Source organism: Corella eumyota, chromosome 6, assembly GCF_963082875.1.
Source record: "Corella eumyota chromosome 6, kaCorEumy4.1, whole genome shotgun sequence".
In the NCBI taxonomy this organism is placed as follows: Eukaryota; Metazoa; Chordata; class Ascidiacea; order Phlebobranchia; family Corellidae; genus Corella; species Corella eumyota.
Genome location: NC_137495.1, coordinates 1521620 through 1546465, shown reverse-complemented (window position 1 = coordinate 1546465; position 24846 = coordinate 1521620). Strand labels below are relative to the sequence as shown.

Below are 24846 nucleotides of genomic sequence, written 5' to 3'. Positions count from 1 at the left end.
TAAAAGTAATCATAAAACAGTTAGGGTTTTACAATATCATATTAGTATATTGGTAGTCTTATCTATTGAAAAAAACACATAAAGTTTTTAGCATGATTTAATAACGGAAATTTCTTTTAAAAAAATCTTAAAAAACCCAATGACAAAAACTAATGAATTAGCACATAATTACAACATATGTTGACATCATTTTCTTTGCAAATTCTGCGTTATATATTCATCTTAATACACAAAGCTTTTAGGTTTAATCAACCCTGGTTTAAGCAGAAGGTTTGCTTCTGTTTCTTTTAGCATACCATTCACTGCTTTTGTCATTTGCGATTCCCTCACTTAATAACTCGTCTGCTTTTGGGTCAACCTGAAAACAAATTTAGTTTAACATATAATGTCAAAACCACATCCCCTTATTTATTCCTGTATCTTTTAAATGTATATTTAAGGACATTAATCTAACCTTTAACTATAGTTTTAAACTGTGGTTTTTTAGGATAAAAAGTTTTGTTTTGTTTACATAATGTTCCCCTTTAAAAGCTTTTAAATAAAAATGCTTTTAAGTTATTTAAGAAGGCCAACAAATCATACCCTATTACTTTACTTATATATACATATTTTTGTAAAAAAGGAACTTTAAAAAGCCTAATACTTACTTGCGATAATTCTCTGAAAGCTTCATCTCCAACAAAACAAATTTCATGATCATCTGGGTCGGCCAATATAACCACATCTACTGTAGCTTTACCTGGCGTATCTAAACTAACTAACTCTGTTAATATTTTGCCTCCAATCGATTTCACTTCTGCTTGAATACCTGGTAACTAAAAAATACCAGTTTATATTAGTTTTTGTTGTATGTGATGAATAGATCATGATAATGTGCTTTAAAGCTATGTAAACATGTGTCTTACTTTTACATAACTTAAAATTCAGTTGATTTAGAAGTTTGTTAATGTGCAAAAGTTCACATAAAAAGTATATATTAAAAAATGGGTATTGTTTTACAGCTTTATAGTATTAAGTATTACTTAATGTATTGTATGGCTATATGGTTATTTTTTTTAAATTTGTACATACTTGTTTGCTTGGACAAGCTATTGCAACTCTCCCAAATGCTTTTTTATGTTCAACTTTTCCTCCAACATCAATTAGATTCAACTTAGTTTGATTCTCTTCGTAACCTAAAGTTGCCTTCTTTTCTGTTTGTTCAAAAATTTTCATTCCTGCAATCTTTGTCCAATATTCTAAAGGTAAATATTGGTCAGGAAACTACACCCTAAGTAACTATTTACTTTTCACATACTTTTATTCTTATTAACTTACCCACTGACTTGCTTAAATTTGATGATGCTATTGACACCCTTGAAACTGGATCTAAAGAAGAAAAAAACATTAAAGTTTTTTATTTAACTATTTTAAATGCGAAGGAATTTGGTTAAACCCATTATAAATTTATACATAAACACACAATAGAATCAAGTTTGTTACTAAGTGATTTATCTTTTCTGTATAAATAACTGGATACCTTTAAAATATACTGGATCAAATAGATTATACCCTAACCTCGACCTTCACCCATTTAGAAAGCACTTAATATACTCAATCTAGTATGTTAAATAGGTACTACATATAACCTACCTGTCAAGGGTTGTGCTGAATCAATTATAGTGAACTTATAACCTCCAGGTGCACAAGTTTCATGAACATTATCTCCAACATTGTTTATTTTCCATTCATGTTTCTTACAGTTCTCAACAACTGCTGAAGATGTAATTGTCAAACCCTGTTGTACAAATGTGACCAAATTTAAATACACAACTAATAATATATAAAAGCAATTTGTATATGTTACCTTTTCTAAAAATTAAAATAACATATTGGTTATTGAAGGTATGTCCTTATGCTTCCAATATCTGATATTTAAACATTATAACTTAAAGTCATTAACCCATTAATGGAAGTGTTTGAAATTATACTAACTTGAAAATCATTTCCAATTTCATATTCTCCAATCCCATAATTATATGTAAGTTCACAAACAAAATGGTTGTCTTCAGGTCCATATCCAATCATTGTTTTGCTCCATGTTCCATCATAAGGACTGTATTAAGAATTATTTATCTGATTTATTTTTGCAATGCCTTTTCATTTTATCTTTATATTTTATAGTCGTTTTAAACTGATTTAGCGTTTTAAGAATGGCGTAATCGGTAGATAAAACCTTACCCATTACAAGTTGCTTTACAACCTTCTTCAAATTCCTCATGACGTAATACCTAGATAAAAAATAGGTTTATTAAGACAACGTTTATGTAAACGTGATGACTCAATGAGAGAACATGTGTCTTACTTTCATTCCTAAGATATCCCGAAAAAATCGAATTGTTTCATTTCGGTCCCCGATTTTGAAAACATAATGCAGTGTCCTTCTACTCGCCATAGCTATACCCTTCTAACTACCTTCGAAATGGAAGAATAAGAAGAAAAACTTGGGTAAATAAGGGGCTCAACCTAAACTAATATTTGTTGTTGATATTGATAATCAATCATGCGAATCAAGACTATGACTCGGCGATTTTTATAGAAATTTGAATGACTTAAAAAAAACTTTTTTTTTTCAGTTTAAAAGATAATAATGGCAATTAAATATTTAAATTAATTTAAATTTAACGTTTATTGAAAATTAAAGTGATTTTATATTGCTTATATAAATATTATTGGGGACAAACGTTTGGGTACCGTGAACTAACTTTTTGTTTATCGCAAAAATTTTAAACCGCTAGACGATGCGCGAGGGCTGACGTCAACAAACAGAGACGTGGCTTACAACATCATCAAGTTTTTAGTCATCGTTTTTCTTTATTTTTAGTGAAAATTATTTTAAATATAAAGCAAAAAACAGTGTAATTTTATTACTAAGTTATCCTACAACAGTTTTGCAGCAAATGAAAGTGTATAGTGTTGTATTTCTAATCGTTTAAAGGCAATTAAAATTTGTTGTATTTTAACATTTAAACGTTGTGAAACTAACTTGTTTATTAAATGTTGAAGCCATTTTTTGTAGAGAAATTATTAGATTGTGAAGCATAGGTTAACAATATGTGGTCGTTCTTTTCAAGAGATCCAGTGAAGGGATTTCCCTTTGAAATCGGTGAAAAAGTTGAAGGATTAGAAGCAGAACAATCTATTTGGAGTTTGCATCATGGAAAAGCAAAAAGCAACTCTCAGCCTGTCTCTGTGTTTGTATTTGATGTTGCTGAAAATGGTGAAGCATGTAAGCAAGCTGCTCAGGCCTCCGCAAAAAGGTTAAAAACTCTACGACACCCAAACGTTTTAACTTTCATTGATAGTTTAGAAAGTGATAAATTTATCTATGTTGTCACTGAGCATGTTATTCCTCTTACTTTACATCTTACAACTTGTGGAAATGATTCTAAAATGACTGAGCTCGAGATATCGTGGGGTCTGCACCAGATTGTAAAGGGATTAAGTTTCTTGTTGAACAACGTTAATTTAATCCATAACAATGTTTGTATGTCTTCTATGTTTGTGGACGACAGCGGGGAATGGAAATTAGGTGGGATTGATTACATGTATCCAGCAACGGGGGAAGGAAGTAACTACCCTCCTGTGAAGTCCTTACCCGATCTTGAAAAATACGACCCACCTGAGAAGGTGTCTACCCGAGGTAAATCTAAGAAAGTGTCAACTTGGGCAGCTGATATGTGGGGCTTGGGTTGCTTGATCTGGGAATCTTTTAATGGAAAACTACCAAGAAGTTCTTCACTTAAAGTGATTGGTAAAATACCGAAAAATTTGGTGCGGAATTATTGTGAGTTGGTCTCTGCAAACCCAGCAGCGAGACCAAGTCCTGACAAGTTTTTAGTAAACTGTAAAACACCAAACTGTTTTATGAGTAACCAGTTTGTACAAACCAATTTATTTTTGGAAGAAATTCAAATAAAAGACCCACATGAGCAGGGAACATTTTTTACTGAATTAACAAAACATTTAGACGATTTTCCCCCTGCATATAGCAAGAACAAAATCTTGCCACAACTTTTAAAAGTCTTTCAATTTGGAAGCGGTGGTCCTTCTGTATTACCTCCACTATTTAAACTTGGAAAATTATTAAACTCTGTTGAATACCAAGAACAAATTGTCCCATGTGTTGTTAAGTTATTTTCATCTGTTGATCGCGCCACAAGAATTCATTTGCTTCGGCAGATTCCATTATTTGTTGAACACTTGCAACCACAAGTCGTCAATTCTCAAGTGTTCCCCAACATGATATCAGGGTTTATGGACACAAACCCAGCTATTAGAGAGCAGTCTGTTAAAGGAATGTTACTTTTAGCACCTAAGCTTAATGACAACAATTTAAACAATGAATTAATGAAACACTTTGCGCGACTTCAATCTAAAGATGATCAGGGCCCTATAAGAACTAACACTACAGTATGCTTGGGAAAAATCACAACCTATTTAAACCCACCTACTAGACATAAAGTTATATCATCTGCCTTTGCGCGTGCTATGAAAGACCCCTTTCCTGCTGCTAGAATTGCAGGGGTTTTAGCTATGTGTAATAATGCACAATATTTTACACTTGCGGACTCTGCAAACAGAGCATTACCGGTGCTATGTTCTGCAACTGTTGACCCAGATAAACAAGTTAGAGATCATGCTTTTAAGACAATTTCAGTGTTTTTGGAAAAGTTGCAGAAAGGATCAGAGAGTCCGGAAGAGGCAGCAAAAATGGATGAACACACGATGTCAGCTCCAAATGTTGAAAGCCAAAGTGGTTGGACAGGGTGGATGACAACTGGAGTGACTTCGATAACTTCAAAGTTGTATAAATCCAACATTTCAGGTGAAGCAACAGCAACTAATAATACCCAACAATCTAACACACCGCCATCTAAACCTCAAGAGAATAATAAAGTCGAAAAACCACAAGAAACAAAACAAGAAGGCCCAGAAATGACACAAAATGAAGAAGTTTCTGAGGAAAATGACCAAGGCTGGGAAAATGATGATAATGACTTTAATTGGGATAGTTTAGAACCTGATAACAAAGAAGAAGAGACAAATATTGACATAGATAATTGGGATGATAATACTTGGGAAGATACTGATGTTGTTGAAGATAAGAAAGAGGGTTGGGGAAGTGGGGGTTGGGAAGATGATTCCTGGGGAAAAAACAATAATTCTATCGAAACAAAACCTGTTAAGGACTTAACTCCAGCTAGTTCGTACAATTGGTCACAAACAACTGAAAAACAAGACGATTTCTTTGGTGAATTTGCTACTAAACCTAAAAAGAAACCGATTTCTAAATCTCGGGCACCTGCAGAGAAAAAAACTGTTAGAAAATCTCCAGTTCCTGTAGAAAGAAAGCCATCTGTGGAGAAAAAAGAAAGGTTTACTGATGATTGGGGAGATACTGGTTGGGGCGATGATTTTGGAGATGATGGTTTATCTAAAGCCGAAAAGTTAAAAATGGAGAGAGAGGAAAAAAGAAAATTACGACAACAACAATTGCAAGAAAAGCGCGCAAAAAAATCTGCTGGAAATAAACTAGGAACTCGAAAATGTGATTAAAATATTGTTTTTTGTTTAAAGTGTGCTTTAAACTTAATGGTTTTATTTATCTATGTGTTAATAACTTTAATATAGTATTAAAAACTCAAGATTAATATTTTAATAGAACACAATCATTGGCTGCACTATTAACATTTACAATATCATTTATGTTTTGTTTTTTTCTTTTATGTTATCCATTTTATTCCCTTTTCTGCACTCTTTTTGTTTCATGTTTAAGAAAATGTTATTTATTAAAAGCTTCCAATGTTTAAATAAATTATTGTAGTTTTAAATAGTGCAATTCAAGTACAATAAAAAGTCAACAAACTTAAAACAAATACAATACTAAATAAATGGATTCCTTATTCTATTTGTTAATGATTTTTATTTTTACTTAGAAAATATGAATAAAAATATCTCAAGTGGTCTTAGATTTGCATTTAATGCTAAATTATGGACTCCAACTAAATCAGAATGGTTGTTAGCATGTTGTTATATTCAACCTGAAGAAAGAAAACGAATCTCTGAATTTTATTTTAAAAATGATGCTAAACTTTGTATTGCAGCACGTTTGCTTATCAGATATTCTTTAACTGTTTTATTAGGTTGTAAATGGACGGACTTAGTCTTAAAAAGAACTGAAAAAGGAAAGCCCTTGTTATGTAAAGATCACCATAAGAACTGTGATGTGTCTTTTAACGCTTCACACCAAGGAGATTATGCTGTTGTTGTTGCCCACCCTTTTAACACAGTTGGAGTTGACATTATGAATATAACAGAAAAACATGGGGATAATGAGAAGTTTTTTAAACTAATGGACCGACAATTTACTGATCAAGAATGGTTAAGTATAAGAAATCAAGACTTAAAATCTGAACAAATGAAGTCTTTTTATAGGCATTGGTGTTTAAAGGAGAGTTATGTAAAAGCAATTGGAGATGGAATAACATTTCCTTTGCAGTCCCTTAATTTTAAAATTCAATCTGAAATTGATTTATTAAATTACACATCAGACACTCAATTGTGTGTTTTGGATATTTTAAAACAGGATTGGATTTTTGATGAAATTATGCTGGATAAAAATCACTGTGTTGCAGTAGCTACTAATACACAAAACAAGAACTTAAAAACTGATTTTAAAATATTAGAATTTACTGATTTTGTTGAAATTGCCAATGAACTACCTTCGAATGTTAAAATTGATAATTTGTTTATGGAAAGTTTTAATAAACCATTTAAAAACTAAGTACAACAAATAATTAAACTGATTAATATTGTTGGTATGCCATGTGTTTTATTTGTTAAAATATTAAAAAAAGATTAGTGAAAAGAATAATGTTGATATGGGTTTTTGAAAGTATGGAAAAGGATAAAAGAAATTTTCTAAAATTGATCTTATAATAAAAAAATTAGCTTCCCGCTAGATGGCACTATTAAACTACAAATGTGTTTTTTATTACTTAAAATTACATCTATTTTTGTATAATAGGTATTTTGTAATTGATTTAATGGCACGGTTCAATTTAAACCAAGTATTTAATATTTCGCAATAAGTTTAAATTTTAAAGCTTATGATTTCTAATGCAACGTCATCCAAAAGTTTAATGTTTCCAAATAATTACCATCACAATTTTAGGATAAATTTTTCTATAAAATACTTTGAGTAAAGACCTCAAAAACTTTACCATTTTTTAATATTTTTGTTTAGTTCAATTAAATAACTGATAAGCACAAATTTATAGCTTATAAATGTTTTTTTAATTTAATCTTAGAAAACTGCTTGGAAACCCTGTTTTATGAATGCGTTAACTTTTCTCTATTGCGGTCTTTACCGTGCTCGACTCTTTTGTAGTCGATAGTTTTTTGTTTTATGCGTTACGAGATGGAAGTTACGAGCTAGTTTCATTCATAGGGAATGATTTTCAGTTGTTACATCAGCTGGTTTAGATTTCATATTTCTTGATTTGTTTTTTTGTCACTTGATATTATTTTAAAAAGTGTTTTTTCTAGTGACAAATCGGCGCGCTGTAATGGCTTGTGACACGTCACATGTAATAGCTATATAAGTAACTCTGTAAGTATAAAGTCTAATACAACATGCTGTCTAGAGGTCTGTTTAACATCAAGATATTATTACTTTGTCCTTAAAGTTAGGACGACTAAGAATTATTTGATGACGTATGTTTCTGTAGAATCAGCAGATTTCTTTGATAAACTAGTTTATCCGTTTACACTAAATATATTTTGTTAAATTATAGCAAGATAGGCAGTAAATATGAGATGTGTATATTTCAACAGAGGCAGAGTAACATTAAGTGAAACATTTTTAAATATTTATCATGTTAGGTTAAAAATTAAGTATTTTTTGTTAACATTAGCAAATATTATCTAATATATAAGGTTAAAGTTAAGACAGTTATATAACTTTCCTATTAAAAAACTTATTGTAATTTAATGTTTAATTTATTATGTGAAAACCTATACAGTAAGACATTATATAAATATATATTATTTTTTATTAGATTTGGTCAATAAATAAATTAATTAGTTTAAAGTTAATTAATAATGGAGGATTCGTATGCTCATACGATCGAGAAAGTTTTAAGCAATTTTGGAGTTTCAGAATGTTCTGGTTTATCTTTGGAACAAGTGAAAATTAATAAAGAAAAATATGGACCTAATGGCAAGTTTTTGTTATAAAACTAATTAAAATTTGTTAACTTATGTAGTTAATAAGTATCCGAATAAGTGAACTTAATGTATTGGAAATTAATAGTTTTAAAAAGCTTTTTAACTGGAACACTTTTTAGCTTTTAATTTAAATATAAAATCGATTAAAATAATTTTTTTATTAATAAATTTAATTTTTGTTTTACAGAATTGCCGGCTGAAGAAGGTAAGTGTATTTTATTGAATTTTTAGTTTCTATTTTCTGTTTTCATTTGTAATTAACTTTTTATTAATCATCTAATATATACGGTAAATTATTGTGACCTTTCCTAATCTAAAACTTGTTCTTTCTTAATCCTTTTTTCAGGAAAACCTTTATGGCAACTAGTTTGGGAACAATTCGAAGATTTGTTAGTTAGGATATTGCTGCTTGCTGCTGTTATATCTTTTGTAAGTTAATATAATTTGAATCTAACCTAAGTTTACTAAATCTTTACCAAAAAATACTTGATAAAGACGAATTAAAGTCATTCTTGCCTTCTTAAAACTGTGTTTGTTATGTACCTAATTATTATTACATTGTTTAAAATTTATATACATAAAATTATGTTTTAATTGCTTCTTAGGTTTTAGCTTTATTTGAAGATGGAGAAGAAACTATCACAGCTTTTGTGGAACCATTTGTAATTCTTCTTATTTTAATTGCTAATGCCATTATTGGAATATGGCAGGTTAGTAAAAACAGTTAATACTAATCAAAACATTTCTAAACTTACAAAAAACAGGCCAGAATATTGTTAATTTTACATGAATTTGACTTTAAATATTTTAGGAAAGAAACGCTGAAAGTGCGATTGAAGCTTTGAAAGAATACGAACCAGAGATGGGCAAAGTTTTAAGGCAAGACAAAGCTTCGATACAGAAAGTCCTGGCGAAAAATATTGTTCCAGGAGATATTGTGCAAGTATCAGGTTAGTGGCAAATTTAAGTTTTTTTTTTAAAAGTGTATATATACATTATGTTAAATTTGATTAAGTTACTTAACTTATAAATGAAATTAATGGCCTATTAGTTGTTTTGTTTATAAAACTTAAGGACTGTCTATTTGTATAATACTCTATTCAGTATTTTTTGATCTTTGTTTTTTTTTTAATGGGTTTTTATTGCATAATGAATAGGAATTTGTTTACATTAAAAAGGGAAAAGGTCATTCTTTATGTTTTTATGAATTAAGATTTAAATTTTGTTCCCGGAAAGCTTAAGCCAGTAATCTTTTTATAGCAGAAATTCTAAAAACAAATAATAATTAATTATAGATATGACAAACATCCACACGATTTAGGTTTTAAAAACCAATATGATATAACCTTTTTTTGGAAATAAAAGCTAAACCTATTAACAGGTTTATTATAAAAGTTTAAAGAATAAAATACAAAATTGGTAAGTCTGTCATTTGGTTTGTATTTAATTGACATTTCCTGCATAATTTGAGTTTTTTTACATTTATAAGTAACTGATTTTAAATATATGCTAATAAAATTCAATATAATTAACTTGTTTACCAATTATCGGTTGGCATATAATATAACAAATAATCTATAACGTTCCTATTATGTTGGTGTAAATATATTACCATGTTTTGTGTTTTAGATTAGTGTCAGTTTATGATACAGTTAAAAACCATTTCCTATTCCTGTAATTAACCAAATGCTGAATAAAACAACTTTGCAAAAAAGGGCAATAATATTTATTGCATTTTATCTTGCTTGTTAGTTTTGAAGGACCTATTTGGATAATATATCAACTTTCATGGCTGTTTTTCATGTTAATTTTTTTAAATAGTATTTTTATCAGCCTTTTTTTCATTTTAACTAAGTACCCAAACGTTATATTGACTTATTGGCTTAAAGTTTCAATATTATATTCACGAAAATCTCGTTTAATTTGCTTCGTTTTTCGTATTATTCACGGTTGGCAACACTGCATAAAGATCACATTTTTGAATTCTGATTATTTGTACCAGTAAACTTTGAAGCCAGAACTTCATGCGTTAACTAACTTTATTGTTTTTCCAACAATCGAGTTTATTTCGCAACAATTAACCTCGTGACGTAACAATTAAACTTGCGTGATATTCTCCGCGTGGTTGTCGGACTTCGAAATCGGGTCACGTGACAGCTTGGTTAATTTGTTAATTGGGTTAAAATCGCGAAACCGAATAATGAACAGTTTGTGACGTCACGCTGCTGGTATCTGTGTAATCTTTTCTTTAACCTTCATCACTCGTTCTAATTGAGCTTCTGATAACACTCGTAGCTATGGTTACCCTATCTATGACGTCATTACTGTGAAATAGTATTGGTAATTGACAAGTACTTGCGAAAAAAAAACGTTTTTTTTCATATTTAGTTTAAAATAATTTTTAAATATATTTTTAATAGTAAAATCCTTTTTACGGGATTTTTATAATAAAAAAAACTTTTACTAACTTTTTTTTAACCAAAATTTTAAGGTTTTACCAAAACAAAATTAATTTAGAGTTTATGAATATTTATCTACAAAAATTTTGTGCCATTTAAAATATTATTAAAGAATAATTTAGTTGTGTTAGATCGTATTATGCAATTCTATCCGTTAACTGCTTGTTCTTAATATAGAAACTTTATCTCTGGGGTATGTGAAACGGGTTTGCCAGAGATAGTTTTTTCTACCTATAAGGCGTTGTAATATATGTTTAAACATATGAGTTCACTGTTTAAAACTAATTAAAATTTAAACATTTTTATACGACTTTTCTCCTTATAATAAAAATACATAAATAGAATATTTTGGTTTAAATTTAAACCTTTAATAAATAGGTCGAAAAAGAGCTAAAAATAAATCAAAAATATTGTTTTATTGGATTCAATATTGACTTAAATATTAATCCTATTTGCTGGAGTATTTGTTCAAATTTTATTAGGATTTCTTAGTTATATTTTTAATGCTATTTGTGGAATTTCTCGAACTGAAACCTGTGTTATTTATAGACATTTTTTATGCAACCGTTCCATCACCTTACTTATATTTTAACCAACTTTAAATTAAAAACATATGGTTTATTCCCCGAGCGATTTCCCTGGTTTGTAGTGACGTATACGTTGCGTAAGCATTACGTCATTCATTCCCAAGTCTTGATTGAAGTGTTATATATGGTTGGTGTTAAGTATATGTTATTTGTTAAACCTACCCACCACTAAGCCTTTTAATTTGTTTTTACATAGGTTTAATTATAAAGTTTTGGCTAAGCCTTTAATATGACTTATTACCTGGCCAAACAGCAATAAATGCTGCTTTTTTGCGATTAGAAAATTGCATATTTTAACTAAATTATGTATTAAATTGGCCACCGATTTGTTGTGTTTTGTAATGCTAATATTTATTTACTAATAATAAAATAACGCGTGGTAGTTTGTGGTTTAATTTCTTATATTTTGCTTGATATAAAAGATTAAACGGTTTGGTTATATAACGTTTTTAAATGTTGTTTTTATCGGTACCCTATTAATTACCGCAAATGTTCTAATAATTGTTTATAAATAAACGTTTGACAAGATACGATTAATGCATCTAGCTGTACTGTAATTAGTGATAATTTGCAATTAAAAACATACCTACTTAACCCATACATATATATTACTTTAAACTCTTAATTGTGGTGCATTTAATTTAAGTAATTGCATTAAATTATATGGGAATATTGTGTGCCTAATTACATATTATTGTGTAACATTTATAATTACTGTTAATGTAGAGCACTTAACATATTAAGACAACAAAAAAGAATTAGGCCTATCCATTTATCTTAATGATTATGTATTTAATTGAGCACCTACTAAAGCATGATATATTATGGATGTTTTATTGTATTAAAAGTTGATGTAATAAGGTTCTGTGTTTACTTCCTGCTAAAATTGTTGTTTTCATCAACAAAGTAAATGAACGAAGCTGATTAATGCGGTCATGATAATATATGAGTGCATATTAGTCGATGATTAAGTTTTGTTAAACAAAATATCGTTTTAATGCCAAGTTTTTGTATAGTTCAATTTTAAAACTTTTTCAAATTTCGCCAATTTCAAAATCGTGGTTTGTGAATTAATTAACTAATTTATTAATTACTTTAATTTAAATTGCCTTAGATCTATATTTCCTTATGCCAGAAACCCGGTGATTCGCAATGGAATTGAATAAAAATTCGTGTTTTTGTTGTCAAAAATTATTGAATATTGCTCGTTTTAAAACCAATAATGATTTAAGATCGATTTTAATTTAATTATCTTCGTATATTCCGTATTTCGATTGATGTTTTGTAAGTGGTAATACTTCAAACGTTAATTATATTATTATATTTGTTTTTCAAATCTTGTATACCTTAAGCAAAACTGGCAGTTTTTATTTTTAAACCGCTACGCAAAATTGTATGAGCTTACGTAGTTTGTTTGCTGTATACGCCTTTTAAGTTTGCGTAACTTGTGTAAACTAGTTTATATTTGTACAAGTTTTTAATATTGGCGTACATTACGTTTTTACGTCTTTTTATATCAACTTTAACATTCAATAAATAAAACATAATCATAATAATAGAATTGTCTTCTAATACATTAAATTAAAGATTTGAAATATATAAATTTAACACGTTTTTGTTTAGTTGGCGACAAGGTTCCAGCTGATATTCGGTTGATCGCCATCCACTCCACAACCCTTCGAGTTGACCAAGCTATTCTAACCGGTGAGTTATTAAGTTACATCCTAACGTTATTATAACCGGTATGCTTAAGACACGTGGTAGTAAAAACCCGGTATTTCCCATTTTTTACGTGTTTAACCTTTGTACATTACGCATTATAAGGCTTTGTAATTAAACCTTTGTACATTACGCATTATAAGGCTTTGTAATCATTATAAGGCTTTGTAATTAAGACATTACGTCTTTTATTATACTAAAATGGTTTAATTTTACCAATTACATTATAAGGCCTTTATTTTTTTGCCTACACACATTTGAGAAAAGTTAACAGCTTTCATTTTGATTCTTAAATAAACAATCTTAGGTATAGTGAGTAGGTTTAAGTTATCTTAGAGCATTATTAATAGGTTATACTAATTTAAAATGAAATTTGTACAGTAGTTTATCAATACATACTACACTATGAAAACTGTACCTTTATAGTGATTTTATGTAGCAAAAGTTTATATGTTTTTTTTCACAACTTTTATTTAAAGAATATATTTTTAATTTTAACAAATTTTAACCAACAAGTATTCAATGTATTTCCCTATAGAATAACAGTTGTTATTATACACAGGTGAAAGTGTGAGTGTTATTAAACACACCGACCCAGTCCCTGACCCAAAAGCTGTGAACCAGGATAAGAAAAACATGCTCTTCTCTGTGAGTTTAAATTATTAATAACTTATTGTGATTTTTAATTACTGGTAATCTAGTTGTAAATAAATAAACTTTTTTTTTAATGCAAGCATGATTCAAAAAAGATTTAGCAAACTTTACTTCATTTTAAACATGACGCATTTTACAAATTATAAATAAAAACAATTGTGATCCAAACAAAAAAGTCTTACTTAAAATTTTTAAATTTTTTTTTCAGGGCACCAATATTGCATCAGGTAAAGGTATTGGTGTAGTAGTTGGAACTGGAAGTAACACGGAAATTGGAAAGATCAGAGATCAAATGGCTGCAACTGAAGCAGATAAAACTCCACTTGAGCAGAAAATTGATGAGTTTAGTGAACAACTGTCTAAGGTTAGTCAACAAATGTTGAATTTTTTGGAGTTATATGTAAAAATGTTTTTTTGAAACTGCTTTATTGTATGTTAAAAGTTGTAACAGTTTAAATAAATTTTTATCTAACTTAAGATAGGAATGCCAATTGTTAAGACCTTTATAAATTCTATATGTCCTAATAATTAATATTACTCTTTAATAAGTTTAACTGTTATGTAAACTATTATTTTTTAGATAATTAGCATTATCTGCATTGCTGTGTGGGCAATTAATATTGGTCACTTCAACGACCCAGTCCATGGTGGATCATGGGTTAAAGGAGCTATCTACTACTTCAAGGTATAATTAATGTTTAAGATTTGTATGTGCTTATAAAAAACTAAATTTGTTGGTTCAATAGACAATAGTTAAAGTTGGTCTAACTGTATAAGTCTTATATTAATTAAAAGATAGCCTTAACAAATGACTTCCATATGTAAAAGGATAGTCTTGACATTAATCTTAGAATTACAAGCAACTTATTAAAATCTATGTTTTTTCAATAGTTAAATTGTTAAGCTAAAAGCATACCAATCAAAATACCCAAGTGAACCATGTGTGATTCTAGTCTTAAATTGATCTATATTAAATTATTAATTATTCCCAATAGTCAATGTAACTTGCTACATTACTTTCTAATTAATCTGCTGGGAATTTAAACATTTCTAGTGAATAAATTATCATGTTGCAGTGGTGGATTTAGATCGACTGTCAATTATTAACACTTATTATTTTTAAGAGTTACTTTTGCTAAAAATATTTTATTAAATTTTTTAATGCAATTTAAAATGCTATTCTAAATAGTTTAAACTACCTTATTTTGTAATATGTTTACCGTATAAATCAATACTATTATTTCAATTCAGTTTTCTACACCTGAAAAAAAAACTTGTTTTTTGACCAATATTCATTCTTGTTTTACAGATTGCAGTTGCATTGGCTGTTGCAGCTATCCCAGAAGGACTTCCAGCTGTTATCACAACTTGTTTGGCATTAGGTACTCGCAGAATGGCTAAAAAGAACTCAATCGTTCGAAGTCTTCCTTCCGTTGAAACTTTGGGTTGTACTTCAGTAATTTGCTCTGATAAAACTGGAACTCTTACCACCAATCAGATGTCTGTCTGCAGGGTAAGTACTTTTACATAGTTGAAAGTAAACACTTTTTTCCATTACTTTATATTCGTTGTTATATAGAATTGTTCAATTTTCAACTTCCTTTTATTAACTATTTAAATTTGTTGGTCTTTTACAAAAAACAAATGTCTTTTGTAATTAATGAATACTTAAATTTTTTTTAATGAACGGTTTTCCATAGAATTCTTTATTTTATAATTGACTAAATAAATAATGAGTTTAAATATTGTATCAATAATTTTTAATTGCTTTTTGTTAACTACTTTAAATCATCTGGTCTTTATAAAAATCACAATATTTTGTAGTTGACAAGTGCTAATTTTTTTGTAGTTTTTATTTAATTTTTGTCCAAATCTTAACCCTCTATCTTTTACAGATGTTTGTCTTAGACCAAGTCAGTTCAAATGGAGCCAAGTTTCATCAATTCCACATCTCAGGATCCACATATGAACCAAGTGGTGAGGTCACTAACTTGGATGGCTCAAAAGTAAAGTGCAGTGATTATGAAAACTTGAAGGAACTTGCAACTATTTGTGCTCAGTGTAACGACTCATCACTTGATTACAATGAAGTAAGATTTATGGGTTTTTGTAAAGTGGAATTTAATAGAAAGTATAAGTGTTTAGATAGGTAACTTTAAGAGCAATTTTTGTAAATTATATGTAAAGTTTGCTTGTTTCGATAAAGATAACTTCACAGCCTAAAGTGCTTTATGTATATACCTTTTTACCTTAGCATATTATCTACTAAAATATTAGTTAAAAAACTGGTTTATATATATATAAATATAATTAAATACTAAACCTGAAATTTATTGTGTTAAGGTAAAAGGGACTTATGAGAAAGTAGGTGAAGCCACTGAGACAGCCCTCACTGTATTGTGCGAGAAAATGAACGTGTTTGACTCAGACCTGAGTGGCCTCAGTAAATCGGAAAAATCTCATCCATGCAACAGCGCCATTAAGAGTATGATGAAGAAGGAATTCACTTTGGAATTCTCACGAGACAGAAAGTCAATGAGCTCGTACTGTATTCCTTCTGATAATTCTGGACCTAAGATGTACGTGAAGGGAGCACCAGAAGGTAAACCTCGCATTAATTTAAATTTATAGTTTTGTGAACTTTATAAGAAGGCTTTGACATTGAATCGCACACCACAAACTGGAGTATTTATTAGATGGTCTGTTAGTGGGACATTCTTATAATTTTGACATTACTTTCCTTTAGGCATCCTGGACAGATGTACCCACGTTCGTATTGGAACAACTAAAGCACCAATGACTCCAGATATAAAGAAAGATATCATGGAATTAGTAAAGGAATATGGAACAGGAAGAGACACTTTAAGATGCCTGGCTCTTGGAACCATCGATAACCCAACCCCACAGAGTGATATGGACCTAAGTGATTCAAAGAAGTTTGCTGACTATGAGGTAAAATTGGAATTAGTATACTATATTTTTTAACAGTAATACCTTAAAAATTAATAAAAATTTATCAAACCTCTTTTCCATTTGCAGACTGGCATTACATTTGTTGGCATCGTTGGAATGTTGGACCCTCCCAGAATGGAAGTTTTCCAAGCTATTCGTGAGTGTAGGAGAGCAGGAATTCGAGTTATTGTTATCACTGGTGACAACAAAGCAACTGCCGAAGCAATCTGTCGACGAATTGGAGTCTTTGGTGAAAATGAAGATACTACTGGTGAGTTATAAGTTGTATTAAACCATTTGAATTAATTAAATATCAAGGTATTTGTTCTAAATTTTGTACCATACGTTTTACATAAAGTTTCATCCACTTGCTAATAAATACAAATTTTTTTCAGGTTTAAGTTACACTGGTCGAGAGTTTGATCATCTAAGTTCGGAAGAACAATTCCAAGCTTGCCTCCGAGCTCGCTTGTTTGCCCGAGTCGAACCAGCTCACAAGAGCAAGATTGTTGAATACTTGCAAGCTAATGGTGACGTCACTGCTATGGTAAGCAAATGTGATTATTTTGACATATTTACGATGTCCTATAGATATACAGAAGTATTAATATATTGATAAATTATGTCGTTGGAAATAAAATGATATTTATTTAGACTGGTGATGGTGTAAATGATGCCCCAGCATTGAAGAAAGCCGAGATTGGAATTGCCATGGGAAGTGGAACTGCAGTGGCCAAGAGTGCATCAGATATGGTCCTTGCTGACGACAACTTTACCTCAATTGTGGCTGCTGTTGAGGAGGGCCGAGCCATCTACAACAACATGAAACAATTTATTCGATACCTCATCTCCTCTAATATTGGAGAAGTTGTTTGGTAAGTAAAAGAGTATTTTTTTGAAATAACTTCTGTATTTCTTAATTATATTAATTGTAAATATTTGTATTTCAGCATCTTTTTGGCTGCTGCCCTTGGTGTTCCTGAAGCACTGATCCCAGTCCAACTCTTGTGGGTAAACTTGGTCACTGACGGTCTTCCAGCCACCGCACTTAGCTTCAATCCAGCTGATGTTGATATTATGACCAAACAACCAAGATCAACCAAAGATACTCTCATTAATGGATGGCTTCTGTTCAGATATTGTGTTGTAGGAGGTAAGTGCTAAGATGTGAGATTAAGGAAATATGTTTAAGCCTAGGCTCAAGGAAAAAATTCTTGGTTTGCTATGTCTATAAGTATGTAAATATATAACTGTTTAGGTAATGATTCCAAATATAAAATCAGGCCTTAAGGTTTAGGTTTTATTCAGAAACTTATAGAATAATGAAAATATATTCTGTATGTTAAACTTTAGGATTAAATAATAAATTAGTTAAGTTTTTAAGCTATGTTTTTGTAAGTTAATTATGTAAGCTGATAATAAATTAAATTACTTGCAAAAGAATTAAAAAGGTATATAATTTAAACATTAAATGTCTGAAAGTCTATTTATCTAATTTAATATTAATGTGAGAGTTAATTTATAAATATGTCAGAGTTCTAAAAATTAAAGGACATAAAAGAATGTTTAACTTTGGTTAACTTTTGTATATTTAAGGGAAAATTTTGCTTTAAGACAAAATAAATAATTTTTAAAAATTAAATAATGCTCCTATTTGAAACTTTAAACTGCCCCTATTTACATCATGTGTGTTACCACAGTTTATGTTGGAAGTATGACCGTGTTTGGCTCCATCTGGTGGTTGGTTTTCAACCCAGAAGGTCCACAAGCCACTTTTTGGCAACTGGTTAGTAACCGTGGCAACCTAAAAAAAAAGTGTTGCCGAGTAGAAATCGAAAATTTTTGTTTTTTTGTGCTTGCCTTTAGCCAGTCCATGTCACATTCTTGCAATTAACGAATTTTTTCTTTTCCTTTATTTTTTGGAATCATTTACTTATTATTTTTTGATAATATTTTTATTATTTCCCAAATAATCAAAATTATCGAGACACAAAGGGTTTTAAGTTTCGCATGAGAATTAAGGAATAATTTACCTAAAATCTCAGAGAATTTTAAACTTAATTGTATTATAAACACTAAACCATTTTAAATTTACAACGTTTAAAAGGCAAAAGAATGTATAACATTTAAGATATAACTTTCAAAACTCTGTTAATTGCAAAAAATGTTAAATCCCAATGTTAATGTGTAATAGTGGCTACAAAATTACAAAACTGACGACTTAAAATCTGTTTTAAGTTTTATCCACTTTTGTATTTTGTATTTTTTGTATGTCTTCTAGTAGATGTCTTGTGTTAGAAAAATGGCAAAATGTTTAATTTAAGGTTTTTTATTTCAGGTTTTATTGTTATATGCAAATATTAAAATGTCTAAAATCGTCTCTTCATAGTTTACAGAATATTTTTGGCACATTTAAAGAATTTAGGCTAAAAAAATCGTCTTTAGGTTTAACTGTATTTTTTTATAAAAAGAAAACAATCTAGCTAATTTTTTTGACTTTCAGGGTTTTTTAACGGTTTATTTATTGATATCATTAAAGTTAATACTCCTAAAATGACAGAATTTTTTTAAACCATTTTTTTTTCTAACTTTCCAGCTTACGTTGGCATGGCGACAGTGGCATCAGCGTCATGGTGGTTTATGAATGCTGAAAATGGTCCAAAAATGTCCTGGTGGCAATTGGTTAGTTTTAAGTTTACCTCTGGGTGCCATTATCATCTATAATCAGTGGTTTTTATTTGATCAAAGTTAAGTTTTTTTTTTTGAAACTCACTTTTGGTACAAAGTGTAATAGCACAAATTTTAAAAATTCTTCCTATTTAGACTTTATACACGGCAGAAAATGTCCAATTTTTACAACAAATATTAACTAAATTTAACACACAGTATTTTTGTAATTTTTTTAATTTTTGGGCCTTTGGATAAACTGGCATTTTATAGTATTCAAGAATAATATTTTTTTATTATTTTTAAAGCCTTAATTTCATAAAACTTGATCAAATAAGAACCACTGATATTTTGCTAAACATTATATTAAGAGTGGTTGTTTATACAGAGAGTGTTTGTGTGAAGTATTCAGACTGTTTTTTTTGTATTTTTACTGTTTCTATGATGTGTTTGTCAGCTTTAAAACTGAACCAAAAAAGTTTATTTAAAAAAAAAACACAAGTCCCTAGGAACATATAAATATTCTAACTCAAGACTCCTTTCTAATTGTCAACTGATTTTTCATTTTTTGTAGCTTTTTGTGATTAACATTTTGCCTAATTTATTTTTGGCATGTGCATGATGTCATTTTTGTATTCTGATATCATTGCAACAGCATGGTGATGTCATAGTTTATGTTTATGATGTCATATTGCTTTATTATTACCACTTTTCACATCAAATAGTATTTTGATTGAAATTTAAAAATGCATGATTTGCAAATTGGTGAGCTAAAAATTAAAACAAAAAACTAAATTCACAAAAAATGATTAAAATTTATTACACCAAGCATATTCTCTTAGGTTCTAAGCACATATTTGCATACTACAAATCAAAATTCACTAAACTTATTTAAATTGATTGTATTAAACCATTTAAATTCTTAAATCTACAAATCAAACCATTCCCTTATAATTTTTACATTTAATTAAAACAGCATTAATTATGATTCAAGTTTTCTTTGATCATGCTGGTTTATTTACTTGGCACTAATTCTATACAAAAAGTAGGGCAACTGATATTTTTGACATAAAGTATAAAGCACAATCAAAGGAAATGATTGAAATTTTAACTTAACACTAATACACAATGGAATTGTAACCTGATATTTTAGACACACCAATGCATCAAAAAATCCAACAACACTAAGAAATTATAAATAACCATATTGTATACAACAAGTAGTAAAAAATATGTTAATATGCATTTAGTTATACATGATAAATACATTAAAATAAATCTAAAAAGACTTAACTTTGAAATACAAAATAGACAAAAAACTCAAATTTTGGTTCAGATTGAATTTGCAGGCATGTTAGTTGTGTGAATGTTGTGTTGTGTTTTATTTTGTTTTTAATTATAAATGTTAAATTTTTACGTTATTTAATTTATTGGTTGTTACCAAAATATTTTAAACTGGCAAAGTTATCTTAACCCATTGTTAATGTTTAGGCTGTAAGGTTAACTTTCTTACATTGAAATAAATGTGAATATAAACCAAACTGTTAAAGGTACCTTGAGACCAAGTTAAGAGTCAAAGTTGCTTTATATTTGTGACAAAGAGTTATACCTGTTACTATAATAAAAAATCTATATAAACAAATAATTTCATGTAAACTAACGCTAAATATTGCACAGACCAATTACATGAAATGCACAACTCAACCTGAAAACTTTGAAGGACTTGATTGTGAGGTGTTTGAAGATCCTCACCCAATGACAATGGCTTTGTCTGTGTTGGTTACAATTGAGATGCTTAATGCATTAAACAGGTTGGCATATTGAAATAAAATCTGTACTAAAATTGCCTTTAAACTGGTTAAAACCTAAATTGTCCTAAATTTAATACAAAATGTGACAATTTTTTTTGCTGTGTCACATTGTTTTTATGTCTTTTTCTCTAACTTGCCTTATAATAAAAATTTAAGTCCAATCTGTTTATCTTTTAGTGTGTCAGAGAACCAATCTTTGTTGCGTATGCCTCCCTGGCAAAACATGTGGCTCATTGGAGCTATCTGCCTTTCCATGGCCCTTCATTTTATGATCCTCTATGTTGATCCTTTGCCTGTAAGTATTTTGACTATTGCTGGCCTACATTACAATATATTTACATTTTACACATCAGGAAATTGCCATGTCTACTTGTGTATTATTTTTTATACATTACAGTTTCATGCCTTAAAGAAAAGGCTAATCCAAATATGCTATAAAGTCGACTAAAATACATCCAAGATATATTGATATTTGATAAATTTATAAGAGTTTTATGTGTGATTTGCTTTAGGTTGTGTTCCAAATTTGTCCATTAAACTTCACTGAATGGATGACTGTGTTGAAGATGTCACTACCTGTCATTTTAATTGATGAGTGCCTTAAATGGGTGGCGAGAAACTACATCGAAAGTAAGTACTTTAAACCGTGCCTAATATTTGGGTAGACACTTTAAATTTAGGTTTAACACTATTTTGTATATTTCTTTAAATAATTAAGAAAAAAAAAGTTTATAATCTAAATTGTCTATACAGAAAAATATATTATTCAGGTAGTATAAAAAGGCTGTTAAAATTAGTTATATACGAAGATTAAGTTAATATTTATCTTTAAAAAATAAGTTAGAAAAAAATATGAATAGCATAGAAAAAAGGGCTGCTTAGTTTAAAGTTTAAAATATAACAAGGCATTCTAGTTTTAGCTTCACTCAAAGTCAGAGAAGAACACGTTAAAGAAATGAGAATTTTGTTTAAGAAAAAAATGCTAGAAGAGGAAGGTAAAAAAATTTAAAGAATAAGTATTAGTTCAACTATGAATTTTAAGCTTTCAAGGATAGGCAGCATGGTGTAGTGGTCAGAACACTTGTCTACACTACATGAGGTTCTCTGTTTAATCCCCATTCTTTTCATATTTTAGCGCCCTTAAGAAAAGTGCTCTAAACAGCATGGACTCCTGCTGACTCAATACTTTATCAGCAGCTTAATTATCGTCAATTATAAACAATAATATTCCAAATTGCTAAAGTCAACTCAAGACTTGGTCGGGGTAACAAATGTTAGTCTATGTCAAGGTCATGAAGTCAACTTTCCCACATTGATAATAAATAAATAAAAAAAAAAAGCGGGGTAAAAATAATTGCCAACTTTTTTTGAAATTAAACGCCAATAAGGTTTCTAAATAATTTTAAATAAATTTTTGTTTTAATTTTTTTAGCCAATGATTTTGATGCTGCTGCTAAAAAGAAGCAATAAAAAGTCTCAGTTTTGGGGAAGTCCCACCATTGGGAACTATAAGACAATGTGTTTATTTATTTGGTTGTTTTTTTAGGCTAATTGTTGTTTTTGTTTAAAAGTTAAAAAGTTTGTGTTCGTTATCTAACAAGACTTACCTATTAATAAAAATAAACAAATCTCATTTTACGGTCAATTTTTAACCCCTTTATTTTTTTTGTAACTATGATGTCATAATAGTTTATTGTGACATGTTACTTTATGCATGCAGTACAAACTTAGTTCTAAGATTTTCATGAACATTTTTTTGGGAAAATATGTATTTCACAAAAAAGTTTTATTTTTAAATTTAAAAGAAAATACTTTCTACTTTAATGCCATATTTAATAAAACTTATTAATAACAACATTACCCAAATTAACCTTTTTATTTTGCACTATATTATAGCTAAAAGAATTGTAAAGTATTACTATTTTGATATTGTATATATGCATGTGTAGAATGAACCTAAAACTATATTCACGATAAATTTTAAAAAGAACTAAATTCAAAATATAAATATTTTAATAAAAATAGACTTACTAACAATCATAGTTCTGGGCAATGTAACCTAATAACTTAATTTATTCGATTTTCGGTCGAGATTTTATTTTAACTCTGATGTTGTTACTGCTTCTTTTTTAAAAGCTGCCTTTACTATGACATCACAAAACAAATAAGTTCAATCTTAATTTCTTCAGACCTCTGTCATATAATTGACAAAAAATTGTCCCCAAAAAATTTTTGTGATTTATTAAAATTTTTATTTTAATAATAATAAAAAGGGGCTTACGTATATTTAGAACCTAATATAAATATGTTTTATGTTATTGTTATTCATGTACTGTGTTGTTTTGAAAAACTGTTTTGCAAAATTTAATAAAAAAGTATTTAAAGTGCATGCTAATTTAATTTTCACTTTTAGATGCATGTGCATTATAAAATTACGAAAAATAAGTTTTTTCTACAGTGAAACAATTTTAAATGGAAAATGCCATATTTTTATTACGAAAACCTTTTTTAAATGTTGTAATTTTTTTGTCGTTTTGTTTCGTGTTTACTAAGTTTATTGTTCGATCTTTCTATTTTAAGAAAAGTTTGTTCTGTTTAAATTTTCATCAAAATTATGTTGTTTTTTGGTATCTATTTATATTTTAGTGTTTCAAGTTAAACTTATGGTTACGAATCTGTTATAAAATGTACCTTTTTGGGAACTTTTGTTTTATTGGAATAAATAGAAATTAAATATGTTTAACTCTTATTTCTAATCAGAAAAAACCTTAGAATAACTTACTTAAAATCTCATAAACTACCCTCTATTTTTGAATACCTTTTATTTTGAATACTTTTAAAAATTTCACTTACCTAACCTATCTTTATATCATGGTCCTTTTGTTTTACTTAATTTTTACTTAAAGCTTTAAGCAACACAAATATAGTCTACAGCTTCTGTGTATTCTGACAAATTTAAATTCTACTTCAATGTTTAGTTTTATTTTAAAAAGAACAGCTGTAAATGTGATGTGATAACAAGTTAAGTTAAGCAATTTTAATCAGGTCAAACCTAATACACATCCTTCAATATTGACTGATGTAAGTGCTTGACCTAACATTAGGTTTTTTGATAAGACATTTGTTTAAAAAATGTTTTTTTTATATTAAACATTTTTTTAAATAATCATTTTACCAATAACTTTGGTTGGGCACTTTACCCCTTCACTTTAGAATAGAAAAGCTTGTCAATGAAAATGTAATATCTATCCTTGGACCAATAAAAACTTGGTATGTTGTAGTGATTAAAATACAAGTTAGTCTATATTAAAACATATTTAAAAATATTACATATTTCAATCGGTGTTAACAACTTTTAAATTCTTGATTAAAAATTTGAATTATTTCGATATTTTTAGTTTGTTTTGTTGAACATTCGTTTGACTTCTCTGAGTTGTTAAACTTTGCACTTAAAGATTAGCAATACTAAAAGTTAAAAGGTCGCCCTGGTGTTAATTTACCCAGCTATACTTAGCACCAATGACGTCACATTTGTCGTCACCTAATTACCATGGTAACAAATGTAATGGAAGTTGGATATAAAAGGTAGGAACTTCACGTTTTGAAATCATAATCAGCTTTTAGCTTACTAACAACATTGTATTTGCTTATGCAGAGTTATCTATAAGTTTAACTTAGAATCATTTTGATATTTTATTTTTTAGGTTTTAGTTTTCATATAGACTG

The 24846-nt window shown here is 28.9% G+C and overlaps 4 protein-coding genes across 5 annotated transcripts; 3 read left to right on the top strand and 1 right to left on the bottom strand.

Moving 5' to 3' along the window:
• Positions 1-28: 28 nt before the first annotated feature.
• LOC145755574 (glyoxalase domain-containing protein 4-like) lies at positions 29-2509 on the bottom strand. The gene is made up of 8 exons (XM_082571814.1): positions 2345-2509; positions 2221-2270; positions 1975-2095; positions 1633-1777; positions 1318-1368; positions 1072-1238; positions 648-815; positions 29-358 (listed from the first exon to the last, which is right to left on the bottom strand). The coding sequence occupies exons 1-8, from the start codon at positions 2432-2434 to the stop codon at positions 260-262; spliced, it is 891 nt and encodes a 296-aa protein (XP_082427940.1). The 5' UTR covers positions 2435-2509; the 3' UTR covers positions 29-259.
• Positions 2510-3065: 556 nt separating this feature from the next.
• LOC145755581 (N-terminal kinase-like protein) lies at positions 3066-5908 on the top strand. Its single transcript, XM_082571821.1, has one exon. The coding sequence runs from the start codon at positions 3094-3096 to the stop codon at positions 5596-5598; it is 2505 nt and encodes an 834-aa protein (XP_082427947.1). The 5' UTR covers positions 3066-3093; the 3' UTR covers positions 5599-5908.
• A 33-nt stretch (positions 5909-5941) lies between these two features.
• LOC145755297 (L-aminoadipate-semialdehyde dehydrogenase-phosphopantetheinyl transferase-like) lies at positions 5942-6826 on the top strand. The gene has a single exon (XM_082571524.1). The coding sequence runs from the start codon at positions 5984-5986 to the stop codon at positions 6824-6826; it is 843 nt and encodes a 280-aa protein (XP_082427650.1). The 5' UTR covers positions 5942-5983.
• A 1280-nt stretch (positions 6827-8106) lies between these two features.
• On the top strand, positions 8107-23677 carry LOC145755583 (sarcoplasmic/endoplasmic reticulum calcium ATPase 2-like). Of its 2 annotated transcripts, none has more exons than XM_082571824.1 (22): positions 8107-8263; positions 8459-8476; positions 8618-8700; positions 8877-8981; positions 9083-9221; positions 12941-13021; positions 13599-13684; positions 13899-14054; positions 14271-14375; positions 15000-15203; positions 15586-15780; positions 16034-16292; positions 16437-16642; positions 16730-16913; positions 17038-17189; positions 17297-17517; positions 17593-17795; positions 18343-18428; positions 20987-21120; positions 21298-21415; positions 21633-21750; positions 22553-23677. In XM_082571824.1, the coding sequence occupies exons 1-22, from the start codon at positions 8146-8148 to the stop codon at positions 22588-22590; spliced, it is 3009 nt and encodes a 1002-aa protein (XP_082427950.1). In that variant the 5' UTR covers positions 8107-8145; the 3' UTR covers positions 22591-23677. The 2 variants fall into 2 exon arrangements, with proteins under 2 accessions (XP_082427950.1, XP_082427949.1); XM_082571823.1 differs by lacking the exon at positions 18343-18428 and adding an exon at positions 19239-19324 and having other exon boundaries at positions 22553-23676.
• Positions 23678-24846: the final 1169 nt, after the last annotated feature.